General features: G+C 43.1%; 1 protein-coding gene across 3 annotated transcripts in view; it reads right to left on the bottom strand.

Moving 5' to 3' along the window:
• The window catches only part of DOCK1 (dedicator of cytokinesis 1), a 549,533-nt gene that overhangs the window by 321,383 nt on the left and 212,591 nt on the right, over positions 1 to 15,559 (bottom strand). For all 3 annotated transcript variants that reach the window (XM_077945604.1, XM_077945605.1, XM_077945606.1), the window contains exons 26-27: positions 7,491 to 7,618; positions 5,313 to 5,408 (exon numbers count right to left, since the gene is read on the bottom strand). In XM_077945604.1, coding sequence (XP_077801730.1) covers positions 5,313 to 5,408; positions 7,491 to 7,618 — 224 coding nt within the window. The remainder of the gene's footprint in view (positions 1 to 5,312; positions 5,409 to 7,490; positions 7,619 to 15,559) is intronic.

Below are 15,559 nucleotides of genomic sequence, written 5' to 3'. Positions count from 1 at the left end.
ATCACCCAGGCTTAGAGAAAGCACCGGGTTTTCACCAACAGCAAATTCCCCACCCAAGATGCTGTTGTCACAATGAAACACACCCTCCACCATCCCGTCAATGTCCCCCTGAGAGAGTGTTTAGAGTGGAAACAAAATAACTTCCATCACTTGTGTCTAGGGAGTCAGGATGCTCCAGTGGTCACAAGAGTTAAGTGGAAAATCCAGGCAACATCTTCCCCTTCCCTAAGCCCACTTCTGTCAATGTTCAAAGGGAATTTTTCCTTAAAAGAAGCCCACATTTTCATTTTAGTGAATTAGTAATTTCTAATCCCCTCGTGTGTATCCAGGCCACAGAAAAATCTTTAGAAGTCCGTCTCACTCCATTACATTTTTAAAGGACCTATTAACAGAATGTAAATCTGATCATTTGAAAGAAGCAACAGCAGCTCATATCACAGGAGACGGAAATGTAACTCATTTCACCAGCTCTCATCTCAGCCTGGAGTGCTTCTTACTCTAGGAAAAGCACACACCCAGTGGCTGGCCAGCCCACCTGCACAAAACACAAGAGCACCTATCCCAGCCGTGGTCACCTGCTCAGACCCGTGCGTGATGAGGAAAAATGCGGCTTAATGCTGAGGGCTTAGAAAGCCTCTCAAAAAGGAATGCTAAAATAAATCCTGAAGTCTAACTTAATATAAAAGTAAGTATTTCACTCCATGTTTCTACTGCATCAGACTACATCAGAGTAAAGATAAAATGACCTTTTCGTTCTGTGGCAAGGCTATTGCAACACTTCTGTCTCTGGGCATATGCTAAGTATTCACATGGTCTACAGTTCCATAACTGCCAAATGGAGTTGTTTCAGTTTTTCCTTAAGGATGTAATACTTAGGATCATAGCACATTATTATCCTAGGCACGAGATGCATTCCAATCACCCATTTCAAATATAATCAACTAAAGCAAACAATATACAACTGACTGCAAAGTCGAGTTTTTGTAAAATCCCACAGATATAGATAAAAGCCTTATATTGCATATCCCAACTTATCTAATTAAGTGTGAAGTTCCCCAGTTTTCTATTCCTTACATAAATAGGGGGAAGCTGTCAGGGCATAATCACATTCCCAATTAATAACTTATTCCGATGGAAAGAGGCCACATTTCTAGTACTGTTGTTGACAACATCATGCAATAAATCATTAAGTAAAGTATATCAATTTCAGAGTTCTTTTTAATCACTTTAATTTTAAAAAACTCATTTTCAGTGATTACTTAGAATTTTTAAGCTGATTCATAGTTACATAATTTCTACTATATTTATGCAAAACTGAGTAACACATAAAGACTGGAATCTCTAAGGTATATAATGGAATGGTACAGCCTACCCAAAACAGATCTATGAACTATTTTCTGCTCTTTTTCCACTCTAGAAGGTCCACTGATTAAGGTTTTTGTCCACTTTGCCAGGGATGCTTTTTGCCTTGATCGTCCTCTAATCTAAATTCACAGAGCAACAACAATGACTTTAAAAAGTTAATGCACAAATCTACATTTGATGCAAATTGGAAGAGCAAGGGCAGGCATCCTAAACAGGGTAGCATTTCACTCACACTGCTCTGTTGACTCCAGAGATGGGGGCTCGTGGCTGGCTGGAGATTACAAGGTCCCACTAAACAACTCGAATTTTCAGTGGCGAAGGCCCTTCTTGAAAACATCTTGATGTTGTCATCACTCATTAAATGATTATAGCTTATTCAGAATCTTTTTGAGAGTCCTTCCAAGACAGCTGCGTTTTACAAAAGAACTTCCAAGGATTTTTTTTTACTTCTTTACAGATCTTAGAGATGGTAGAATTGGGAGGAGTCCGTTTAAGACCTCTCTCGTCTTCCCACTTTGAGGCTTCTGTTTGGGAAGGTCAGGGCTGTAGAGGATGGTTCTGGAGGTGGGCAGTTTGCTCTAACTCTTCCATTCCTGGACACTGCTTAGACCCCTATGCCAAATGCTTGATATCAATGTGGCTCCGGATAAGACCAAGCATGGGTCCTCGCTGTCACACCCCCTTCTTAGAACATGCAAGGCTTCTTCCTGAGGAACTCCTCAGGGTTCCTTAGAATACATGGGTTCTTCCAAGCTGGAGCATCCCAAGCCCTTCAGGAAATGGGCACCTAGCTTGTGGTCTGGCCCTTCCAGCAAGGAGATCCTAGAGTTGGACCATGGATACAACATGGTAGACAATAGAAAGGTGCTTATTTCACTGAACAGCTGTCTCCCTAAGCAGGACAGGGATCTAGGAGCAGCTCAGTCCTTTCGATGACTTCTGAAGTGGACCATGGCCATCAGCATCGTGTGCCTGTGTCTTATAGAAGGGACTGACAGCATACACAGGAACCAAATCCAGGCTCAAAACAAGTGCTGCCATGCTAGCTGTGGGATCTTGAACTGTTTCTCATCTGTCTGCAGGGCACTGTGAGAATTAAATGAGAATCTTCCTGTTCATTACATAGTGCCTAGCACGTAAATGCATGCTCAGTGAAGAAGTGCCATTATTACCACCACACTTATCATCATGCCTGAGATAAGAGAAATTTCTCAAAGACATCCTGGACCACATGGTCTGTGAGGAGACACCATTCCCTGCAGGGTCTGTTCTACCCTTTGATGAAGCTGCGAGCACATCTTACAATCTCTCCACGTTCCCAGCTTCCCATGAAACTTTATGAGCTTTTTCTCTGCCCTCTTCCCTCCAGTTTAACTGTTGGTCAATGGGCTACAAGCCAAGTGAACACACACCCACCATAAAGATCCTAAATAAGGCTGGGCATGGTGGCTCATGCCTGCAATCCCAGCACTTTGGGAGGCTGAGGCAAGTGGAGCTCTTGAGGCCAGGAGTTCAAGACCAGCCTTGCTAACATGGTGAAACCCCATCTCTACTAAAAAATACAAAAATTATCTGAGTGTGGTGGCATGCACCTGTAATCCCAGCTACTAGGGAGTCTGAGGCACAAGAATCACTTGAACCCAGGAGACAGAGGTTGCAGTGCGTCAAGATTGCACCACTGTACTCCAACCTGCGTGACAGAGTGACACTCTTATTTTGGGAGGGGGAAAAGAAAGACCCTAACTGGAGGCAGGACTGTGCCCCAACTAGACACAGGACCACACCCCTAACCAGAGACTGGACTGTGCCCCTCTGACCAGAGACAGGACCTCCTAATCGGAGAGAGGACCATGACTCACTAACCAGAGACAGTACCATGTTTCCCTAAGCACAGGCAGAATCATGCTCCCCAAAACAGAGACAAAACAGTCTCATGAGACCACCGGCCTCCACTTCCACCCTCTCCCTCACCTGCCACCATCCCGGCATGCCATCATGTCATCCCCAGCCTTTCTAAGTCCGCCAATCCCAAGAGGGTCTTGGCAGAACCACACTTGGTTCAAGTTCAAGCCACACACTGTTTGCTCTACACAACGCCCTTTCCAGTTCCATTCCTGAGACTGTGCAGACTGCGCCTGCAGCACAACCCCAAGAAGACAGGAACACTGGACCTCAGGGGTCAACGCCGGACATCAGGGATCAACACCGGACCTCAGGGGTCAACAGGTGGCTCCTGGAGTCACCGCAAATCCTTCTCCATGGGCTCAGTGCCCATTCCATATTAATGTGTTCCAAATGTGTTTCAAGACTATGAATGATTATGATGGAGAATAAGAAAAGGCAGGCAAATTTACGTTTATGTAATAATGAAAAAGTCTACTGTAAATAAAGCCAATTTACATGGAAACATTTTATTTCCTGAGTCATACATGTTGTAACCCAAACCTAAAAGAGCACACTTTAAAAAGGAAAATCTGAACCTCACACGTGCTGAAGCCCTAAGACACGAACTGTTTTACTGGATGGAAACACACGAAGGCAGCATTTGTCCATCTGAGGGACCTGTCTGTGACTCACACAAAACAGAGTTCTCTGTGGTGACACCAGACATAGAAATGCAAAGGACCCCAGTGCTCCGTTCGGACTATGCTGTCCAAGAAGACACACTTCACCTCCCTGTTCACACCCCAGATGGGCAGGACACATCTAGGAAAGACCAGGGTACCTCCTCTGATGTCAAGTGAAAACTCCAAAAGGACGTTTTCTCCTTTCATTTCAAGTTATTTTCTGGAAAAGGATCTACCAAGACGAGTTAAATGATAATGTGTACTAACTATTTTAAACATTATCCAGTCTATCTTTGATGGGCATTCGGGTTGGTTCCAAGTCTTTGCTATTGTAAATAGTGCTGCAATAAACACACGTGTACATGTGTCTGAATAAAGAAAATGTGGCACATATACACCATGGAATACTATGCAGTCATAAAAAAGAAAGAATGAGTTCATGTCCTTTGCAGGGACATGGATGAAGCTGGAAGCCATCATTCTCAGCAAACTAACACAGGACCAGAAAACCAAACACCACATGTTCTCACTCATAAATGGGAGCTGAACAGTGAGAATACATGCACACAGGGAGGCGAACAACACACACAGAGGCCTGTTGGGGGTTGGGGGCAAATGGAGGGAGAGCATTAGGACAAATACCTAATGCATGCGGGCCTTAAAACTTAGATGATGGGCTGAGAGGTGCAGCAAACCACTATGGCATATACATACCTATGTAACAAACCTGTATGTTCTGCACATGTATCCCAGAACTTAGAGTTAAAAAAAAAAAAAGAGAGAAGAAATTATAACCTCTTGAACCTCAAAAAAAAAAAAAAAATTAAACAAGACCTACTCATGCATTTTTTGCTGAAGGAAACAAACTTAAGGTAAGGGGGTGGGGAGGACAGCAGTGAACCCTGGGAAAAGGCACCGTGATCAGAAACTTGATGGACTGTCTAATTAGTAAAATATTCTGGAAAAAAAATGAATAGGCTCCTGCCTAATTACTGTTTAAGAGAAACACCTACAATACATGAGTAGACAATAAAATAACTAAGGTGAAGTACCTCAATTACTTTTTAGGGTCCTTCATAAAACTTTATTAATGGCACCTTAAATGTAAACACTACGGAGAAACTGCCAGAAGAATGAGGACTGAGCAGAAAATATATATCTTTGGCTAGAAGACAAGAGCCAAATGTTTCTGTCTTTAAAATTGGTTTGCTTCCCCTTCAACTTTGACATTCATTTGGAAAATGAGGACATTTTATATACCAGGCTGTATCTCGACGGCTCACTACACTGTAATATAATAGGCTTATGTTCAAACAGCAGTTGGAGAAGGCTGCTGTCAGTCCCAGTTAAATATCTAAGCGTATGTCACCAAGCACTTACAATGAGTTCGGAATCTCGTCCCATGGAAATGACGGTTCGGTTCACAGTCCGGAGAAGTTTCTCCATGATAATCTGGACGTGTCTCTGAGTCGGCCCCTGGGGAAGGACACACCAATGAACATGAACGCCAAACAGAAACACTAACACGCAAGCCCCAGTGGCTGCCATTGAATCCACTTACCCTGTAAAGAGTAAATCAATTATAACCCTTAATGAGATGAAAAATGGCCCTTGTCAAAGGCAAAAGCTCCCACAAAGAAAACTCAGGGGATTTTATTAATTATAGTCCATTAATGATAATTTGTTATATATATTATCATAGTAATTTAATTTAAGCAAATCTTAAAAATAAAAGAAAATCTGTTTAAACAATATAATGTTTATGATCCCTGATTAGCCCACCAATTAGTTTTCTAAAGATATTTGGCCATCTGTAAATGGAAGGCAGGCAGGTAACTGTCCTAGATGGTTCTGCATGTCAAATGCAAATAACTTAAATAGTCACATAGGCTAGAATGTTTAAACAGCATTTAGCAAACTATCTAAGCTTCACACTGCTGTGGCATTTTCTATCAGTAAAAATTGACTCTTTTATTAGTGTGGGATGCGATTGTTGATTCTTCTTTGTGAACTCTGAATCTGATTAAACGCATGCTCTAGGCCCTTCCCAGCGTCACCACCTTCTCTGCGAGCTTTGGCCAAACAAGCTCTTACACCAAGCTTTTCTCCAATAAGAACAGGAAAGAGCCAGAAATGGGATCACTGGAGGCTGGCCTTTGGGTGAAGGCTTTCAAAAATCCTCTCCAAAGGCAACGCTCCTGTAAGAGCTAAGGTTTCTAGCATCACTAAGAACAGATTTAATCCTATCTTTTTCTTCTAGATCACCAACCAGGCTCTGAGAGAATGAACCAGTGCTACAGGGGAGAGGGTGACCAGGTATGTGGGCATGGTGACTAGGAGGGATTTCCAAGGTCATGCAAGAAAGGGCCAGGGACAAGCCTCATCTACTTAAAAATCCTGGCTACTCTGTCCAGGGCTAAGGGCAAGGACGGACAAAGCCCTGCTTTCACCTTTCCAGGCACACCTGGAAAATCAATAGCATCACATGGGTGCTCATATGTTGGGAGTGAAAGGCACAGGGTCAGACTTTTCCATATGTGCTGGCACAAACTTGCTTTTTATTTTTTCTTTCATTTTCTAGAGATGGAATCTCACTATGTTGCCCAGGCTGGTCTTAAACTCCTGGGCTCAAGCGATCCTCCAAACTTGGCCCCGCAAAGCGCTGGTGTTACAGGCATGAGTTACTGCCCTGGGCCAGCACCAACTTCCGATTTTTAAAAAAGTCCCTGAAAGAAGCATACAATTTAGAAATGCAAAAGGAATAGGGTTGGCCGGGTGCGGTGGCTCACACCTGTAATCCCAGCACTATGGGAGGCCGAGGCGGGTGGATCACAAGGTCAGGAGTTTGAGACCATCCTGGCCAACACAGTGAAACCCCATCTCTACTAAAAATACAAAAAAATTAGCCGGGCCTGGTGGCAGGCGCCTGTAATCCCAGCTACTTGGGAGGCTGAGGCAGGAGAATCACTTGAACCCGGGAGGCGGAAGTTGCAGTGAGCTGAGATTGCGCCACTGCACTCCAGCCTGGGCGACAGTGTGAGACTCTGTCTCAAAAGAAGGAAAAAAAAAAAAGGAATAGGGTAGAGCTACAAAAGCAAAGCACTGACCTATGGGGAGAGAGCCTCGGGGGAGGAAAAGAGCTGCTCTTCTCCTTACCACTCTCAGCATACCTGGCCTTGTTTTTTTTTTTTTTTTGACTTTGTGCATGTATTACTTTAATAAAAATAAGAAGAAAGAATGCAGGTAATTAGCCAAGTTTAAGCATCAAAGTCTTTTTGTCTGACGTTAAGGATGAAAATTTAGGTCCTGAGAGGCATTTCGCTGAGAAGACACAGGAAATAAAAAATGATTTTCAATGCAGAAGGATAAATGTTATAATGTAATAATCATCATATATACATAAATAAAAATAATTTAGGGTGCAACTCTACCGAGACAAAAAGAGAGGCTAGACCTTAAAATCAAGGCCATTCATTTTTAAATGAATAAAGTTGTACTGCAAGGCAAATGGCAGGTTCAGACAAATGACAGGACATCATGCACAGAGCCAGCACTCACCACGTCCTTCCTGTATAGCACCTCCAGGATGTGGCTGAGCAGCTGACAGCAGGCCTCCAGGTCCTCCTGTCTCTCCAGATGGTACTTGAGCTGATCGGTCATCATGGGAAGCAGGATCTCTCTGCAGTCTACATAGGACACAGGGTTGCCAGTCAGTGTGAAACCCACCAAAACACAATTATGTTTGCTATAAGCTTGTCTGCCCTTTCAAGCAGTTTGCATTTACATTGTGCAACACGTGAAACTGACATCTGGAGGGGGGGTCAATTACTTGACTGTGAGAACATCACGTCTGCTGTTACTGTAAATAATTCACACATAAACACACTTCCATGCATCTGTGTGTGTATCCCAGGTAAATAGATAATAATTTGCAAACACACAAGATACATATAAACACACACACTTACATCCCATTGTGTGCACATAAATGCAGACACAAACACACATGGGTTTTTTAATGAATTTTCTCTAACTATAAATTCACTAATTTACAACATTAAAAGAAATACTTCCTACAACACAAATTATTTGAATTGGCAGCTTTTTTCATCCATTCCAAGGTGAGTCAAAAAGTATGGTTTCCTTCTCCTGGGTAGAAGATGCCAATCTTGGAATGTGGCAATTTAAGGCACACAGAGTCCTCACTGAGGAGGAACAGGAAATGGAAACCAGGGCAGAGGCCCCGCTACGGGAACCGTGGCTATAAAATTAAGGGATGCCATGGTGTAAGGATCAGAGGCAAAGCAGGTTTCAATTTCCATTTGTTCTTTCGATAGGAGCATAGGAAGGATGTTCAGAAAATAAAAGAGCAATAGGGAAACAGACACAAATACGATTAAAGGTGAAATGCAATTCCTAATTGTCTCTTCCAGTTGGGAAATCCAACTTAACTGGAGCATCATCCGCTCTCCAGCATGGACTATCTGTTTACAACACCAGTTCTGTGTTTCGACGCTAGTCCAGCCATTCTTGTTTCCTTTAAATGCAGAGCACATGAGGAGACAGCAGTGCTCTAAAACCTTAAATAGACTTAGCCGGTTTTCAGGATTTTATATTTTAAGACTTACAACATTAATGATACATTAAAACATGCTTTGCATTAATGTTTCTTTTATGTAAGAAAACTATAAGCATGCAACATTGGAATGGTTCTTCTGAGTACGCGGAGCAACTTTCCCACAAACTACACTACAGTGAAGGACTGGGGTGCACGCAGAGAGAAACAAAGATTGAGAAGAAGCACAAACCCCTCTACTCCCCTGTCTCCAGTGGATCACACGTGAGCGGCCCCTGCCAAAGTCTTCCCCAGTTCCAATTTTTATTGATTTCCCAGGAAAGGACTGATAGCAACGCCATTTTTCCAAAAAGTTTTGTCCACTTAACATAGGAAAATGTGAATGTCCCTGCTGATTTCACAATGCCAGTAGTCAATACTTAGGCGGAAGTAATGCAGGATGTGCTAAGTGCTGCACATCTTCTGGAAAGAGGCCATGTCAGCCTCGAAGGCTGTGGTGTCTGGAATCCCTCAAGAGGTCAGTGAGGGAGAGCACAGTGCCAAGATGGGATGGGCTGGCCCTGTAGGAGACTGCCCGAGTGTTAGAGCCACCTGAGAACAAAGCCAGTCCAAGAGAAATGAATAAGAAAATGACCTCAAGGGAGTGAATCCAGCCTGGAAACACTAACGCATAGGACCCACTATTTCCACAAATACCCCCAAATCTCAATGCCTTTCCTATAGAATCTACAAACTACATCCAGACTCTTGAGCTGCTGACCTTAACCACAACGCAGCATCCAACGTAGGGTTTAACTCCAAATGCTCTAGCCCAGCTGGCTGAAATGCTTCCTCAGCCCACCCTTATCTGAGCCCAGCCCTGCCAGCACTCTTCCTCTTGGTGCCCACCATGATATTTCCCAAATAAGTCCTCTTGCCCTTTGGCTGGAAACACATCACGCACTGTGCCAACCTCAACATGGGCCAACCCTGTCACTTGGTCATCCCTAGCACTGCCACCATTCTGGAAAACAAGCTGAATTTCCAAGAAACCTCAGAGGGAGTAGTTAGAACCACTAAGACCCCTGCAGGTAATGACAGCCCCTGACAATGTGACTAAGGAAAAAAATGACTACATAAGCTTAGAAGCCGACTTCCGAAGCAAGCCTAGCATAGACCAAAGAGAGGGAAAAGGTCTAATGGACCAGCCAGTACAGGCTGGAAGGAGGGTGTGTCCCTAAGTGATTCCAGAAAATCAGGGGAACATAGCACTGGGCTCAGAGACAGCAGAGCTGGCCCTATAGACTCTGGTACCCAGATGTCCCGGCCTAAATTCATCCCTCACTGCACCATTTATCCGTCATGCTGGGTAGGCAGTTGTGGTCTGTGCTGTTCTCAGAGCTAACTGAGTGTGCTGGTCTCATTTGTTAGAATTACTCTGGGGAGAAAGAAGAGGTGTCTGCCTGTTCACCTTTGGCTGGGAGATGCTATCAACCATCTTTGGTTACCTGGTGGGAACGTTCACCATCCACCCTACTTGGAGGACTGCGCTACCTTCACCTGTTTGCTATCCAGCCTCTCTTGAGGAGAAACAACAAAACTTTTAGAAATGTCACTGTCATTTTGTCCCATATAAAGACATTTCATTCACTAAGCCCCCAAGAAGATTTTTTTAAAAATTGTTATAATCATCCTGATAGACGAGAATCCAACTGCACCTCAGCCTTCATGACCCAGCCATCCATGGCCAGTCAAGATCAAGGCGGGAGGTGGGGCTATGTCTACTTTAACTGTTGGGACAAAATGAGATGACGCTTGAGGGACTTTGTAAAAAGTCATCCAACATGCCTCAGTGAGAGGTCTCCCCCAGCACCATCAGCATCAGGAAACTATGCCCCTGACCCAAAAACAGAACCAGGTCACTGAGGCTGGCAACCAGGCTTTCCCTAAAGGCCAAAGGTCACTCTGCCCATGCCAGGGATTTCAACCAGGCCTCCAGGCAGAGGGTCACACAGGCTGTGGCACCTTACAGTACCTTCTGTCACCTGGTCCACAGCAACCCATTCCAGACCCCGAAGAAAGTCAACTCCCCAGAGCCACTCAGAGAGGCTGGGAGGACCGAAGCCAAAGGCAGCAAAGCCAAGGAGTGCACCTCCCTGGTGACCTGTGATCTGCAGGCCTCAGCACAGCCCCTGGTGGACCCAGGTACAGGCAGGCCTCCAATGCCCCGTTATCGGAACATCTGAAATACTGATTGCTTTAATTATCTGTTCCTCCTTACTGGGATGCAATCTCCATAAAAGCAGAAGCCTTCTTATTTTCCTTAAATGGCATATCCAAGCACATAAACCAAGGCCTGATGACAGTGGTAGTATGAGTGTGTGTCTGGGATTAACTTGCAATTACATGCATGTGGTATCAAACTAAAGTCTGCAGTTAAAAGCAGGTCTGCTGCTCCCAACCCTCAATAAATGGTAGCTGTTAATAGCAATAATACAAATGTCATTATACAAAGTCAGCCTTTTCAACTAAAAAGATACAAAGAAAACGAAAGCCATACAGCTGTGCTATCCAGTACAGTAGCCACTCAGCTGCCTTCCCTAAAAGTGAAAACATAAATTTCTTAAAACCTCATGTTTGCCGGGCGCGGTGGCTCAAGCCTGTAATCCCAGCACTTTGGGAGGCCAAGACGGGCGGATCACGAGGTCAGGAGATCGAGACCATCCTGGCTAACACGGTGAAACCCCGTCTCTACTAAAAAATACAAAAAACTAGCCGGGCGAGGCAGCGGGCGTCTGTAGTCCCAGCTACTCAAGAGGCTAAGGCAGGAGAATGGCGTGAACCCGGGAGGCGGAGCTTGCAGTGAGCTGAGATCCGGCCACTGCACTCCAGCCTGGGCGACAGAGCGAGACTCCGTCTCAAAAAAACAAAACAAAACAAAACAAAAAAACTCATGTTTTAAGGGGCTTCTCTTATTTTGTATTTCTGTCTACAGATAGTAGGTTTTTTCAAGAAGTGGTGGGAGTACACGTTTTATGTAACAGTAAGACTCTAGAATTTTATCTTAAGATAGCAAATCAAGAGCACTGAGGAACGTACACTACAAAGACAGACAAAGGAACAGATAGACACACACACACACACACACACACACCCTACAATGACCTATTTTAAAGCATGAACAGCTGTCTCTGGCAGTCAAGGAAGCAGAATCTCCCGTCTTCCTATGGACTTCACACTTAAATGTCCTGAACACTCTTCCCATGGACGAAATGTCATTTCCACGGGTTTGGCACTGATAGTCCCATTAGTTCCAAAGCAGATGGCCTGGGAAGCCAACAAATAATCCACCAGGAGGAAAAAAAAAAAAGGAACGCGGGATCTTATATTTTAAAGAAAAACACATCATCTTTTGAAAACTCTGGAACAAATACTCGACCAGAAGTCCAGGAACCTGGGTCACTTTACGAGATTTGGGGAAAGCCTTTTAATCAGTTTACTCACACATATGAAGAAATAGTGCAATCCCCCCTGCTGGCTCTTTGCTTTGTATCTTGGGCAAGTTACTTAAAGTTACTGAAACTCTCTAGGTCTTAATTCTTCTTTTGTGCAAAATGGGGATGCTGTTGGTCATCTCCCAGATTGACCGTGAGAACTAAATGATACAATGCGTGTATTTAGCAAATATGAGCCTACAACAAATGGTGGTAACAGAAGGAATAGTATTATACAAAGTCAGCCTGTTCAACTAAAAGGACACAAAAGAAAACTTATACCTCAGAGCTGTGATATCCAGTCCAGAAACCTCTGAACATGTGAAATCTAATTAGTGCCATGGAGGAATGGAATTTTTAACATTATTTAATTGTAGTTAATATAAACTTAAATGTAAAAAGTGCTACTGGATTTACTTATTAGAAATCAATGTTTGAAACAATTGGGGTATGTGAATCTCATTTTTCAAAGGTAAATTATATTCAATGATGAAAATAAAGATCAAGTGTCTGGTGAAAATTTCACATCCAAACTGAGATGTGCTGTACAGGTGTAAAATACTGGATTTCAGAGACTTCATATGAAAAAAAGAACGTAAAATATGTATCATTAATAATATTTAGAGAGAATTCATGTTGCAGTGATGTTTTAGACAAAATACATTGTTAAAATTAATTTCATCAATTGCCTCATTTTTTAAAATGTGGCAACTAGAATATTTTTAATTACATACATGGCTCACATTCTATTTCTGCTGGACAGCACAGTCTCAGAGTATGCTAGTAAGCAGATGTTAAAGACCTTGTATGTGACTTCTGATTGTTATGAACTGGCATTTATTGTAAGCAGAGTCACGGCCACAGCTCTCTCCTATCAGACACCCCATCACACATACATGACTCCAGCACTGCCAGTGCTTGTCAGTGCTGACTAAGGCTATGGTGACCTACGAGGAAGCTAGAATCAGCTAGCACAGCTGTCCTGGTTTCCTCTGCCACGCACAGAGCTATAAAGGTAGCCAGGTGGGCCCAGGCTCCATGCAAATCGGCTGTGAGGATCACACCAGTCACCCTTTCACGGCCCTTCCCCAGTGTGATCTACAATGATTACAGATGGCAATAATTCAACATCTGTTCATCCTCAGTTGCAAGGGCCGAAGCCAGGATGATTAATGCTCTGGTAATGGGGACAGAGTAAAAAATATTAATCTTTATAAAAGGTATTCAACAAGCATTATCAGCTTATAAATGTCCAAGCAGAATATCCAACCATAACCCCATTACAGTTCTACATTAAAGCAAGATGCAAATACAAGAATGAATTTGTCCATTTAAAACATTCAATTTTATGAACACTGAGTAATGTACTTCTTAATTTTTAGTTTGGTCACATTAAATAAATGATCCATAAAGTGCATTTAATAACCCTGTGAGTGTGACATAGAACTGAGATCCAGAATAACACTTTTCATGAGAATTAAACAGTAAGAACCATATACATGGGGGGGCGTTTGGTATTCATCTTGTATAGTCAATTGTCTTATTTTCCAACCATCTAAGAATCCTGGACCCACATGTTTCAACACGTCCAGGTGCTTTTCTCCCTCCATTCAAGTCTTCAAACAACAGAAATACAGAAGATGGTGCCGACACTGTAAGGAATCACAGAGCCAACTACTTAGCTCCACATTTCACAGATGTGGGAACTGGGAGCTGAGTGAAGGAACCTTCAGGATTGCACCCCTATGCACCATCAGAGTCCGAATTATTAGATGTCTGATTCCTCAGCTGGAGCTCCGCAGGGTAAAGGATCCGTGCAGGAACACATGTGTGTAAACCTGTATGATTCAGGCATTTTTACATAACAGATGCAAAGCAAATTTTTCAAGAATCATTTTAACCTAACAAGTCATGAAAGTTAGCAGTACCAGAGAATAAATGAACATCGAGTTACCCTTGGTAAGTCACTTTTACTTTTCCTTTCTGCGCATTAGTTTCCTAGTCTGTAAAATGGAGTAAACACAAATGGCCTGTGCAGTGTTTCTATTCCAAGATGCCGGGCAGTACCTTTTAAGTGTTCTGATTGGAACAGGGCCACTGGGCAGAGGGCTGAAAATGTCAGAAATGTGGTAATCTGCAATTCACCCTTGAGGTGTTCAGTATCATGGAATTTGAAATGAAAAGGTGACCGAGCAAGCAAAAGGGTGTTGGAAATTGGAAGGAGGTGGCACAGTAGCATGTGGACTGTTGAACAATAGAAAAAAGAAATTTGTCAAAGATATGTTTTCTGGACATTGGCACAAGGCTTTGTAAAAAAAGCGAGCCATCCTTTAAAGGAAGGCAGTGAGGGAGCAGATATTTTGTATCTTTTACTTTGGAAAACTAAAGATTAAACTTCCATGACTCTGCTAGTAACAAGCTGTCAGAAGAAATGAAAGAAGAGCCAATGGAGAAAAATCACAAATGAGTCCCATTTATTAGTAGATGAAAAAATCAGCAAGATGCAAGAAAAATGCCAGAGAACACCGTGTGGGAAGAACTGGTCAGGCAGGAAGTCTATTCTCTAGGTGGATGGGAGTACATCAAGGATGTGGCTTGTGTTAAGTTCAGAAATAATTTACAGGGCTGTCAGTCTGCAGGCAGGATCTCACCATGTGGAAGATGAGAAAACCAAGAGAGAATATACAGCGCTGTGGAATGGTGGGTATTTTTTAAACCAGGAGAATAACGGTAGCAAAAAATATAGGTCTTGGCCCATGTGGTCCTGTACAAACTCCCCTCCTGGTTGCTCTGACAATAAAATACATATGTTAAAACCCTATATTGTGCTGTAGTTCCTCTTAGGGAAAGGACTGTGCACCCAGGGAGGAGTCTACGCCCAAGAAAAGATGGAGGTCCTGAAGCAGAACCTAGAAGTCTGCAGGCTGACCTGGGGTTCTTCCCACTGTCCCAGGCTAGTTACTGTAGACAACATATTATGCAGTTACAGAAACCAGCTCCCAGGATCTAGAAGAAATCATGGAGTAAGGGGACTCAGGGACTTGCTTTTCTGGTGCCCAGTGTGCACATGACTAAATACAGGACAACTGACACAGTCTCTTCTCAGATTGTTCTTCTTGCTTTCAACATCCAGCAACAGGGACAGAAGCCCACCCAGAAGTGACAGCAGAACTCAACAGACAATGATAAAGTTTACACCAGCTCCACCATAAAAAACTGTTGGCACCACCAATTTGATCACAGATAAAAGTCCCCACACAGAAAGAAGAGAAAAACTATTAAAACTCCATTAACATATGAGCACAATGCCGTATACTTTATACATTTAATTTGTATGTTTATTTATTCACTTGTTTGTATTTTGTCTTGTTCCATATGGCATTTGAAGTAAATTCCATTTTCAGAATGCATTACTCATATGGTGGGTGTGAAACAGTTTAAGAAAAGAGTGGGCTGATGGATTTGTAAGAAGCCACCTCCTCGATCAGCACCATGGCGGTGGACAGCTCCCTGCCAGGCTTCTTGCTGAACTCTGGTGTCCTTATCTGAGCACTGAGATAATCACTCTTTTTCAATTC

This window comes from Macaca mulatta, chromosome 9 (genome assembly GCF_049350105.2).
Source record: "Macaca mulatta isolate MMU2019108-1 chromosome 9, T2T-MMU8v2.0, whole genome shotgun sequence".
Lineage (NCBI taxonomy): Eukaryota > Metazoa > Chordata > Mammalia > Primates > Cercopithecidae > Macaca > Macaca mulatta.
This window is presented reverse-complemented; position numbering and strand designations above follow the sequence as displayed.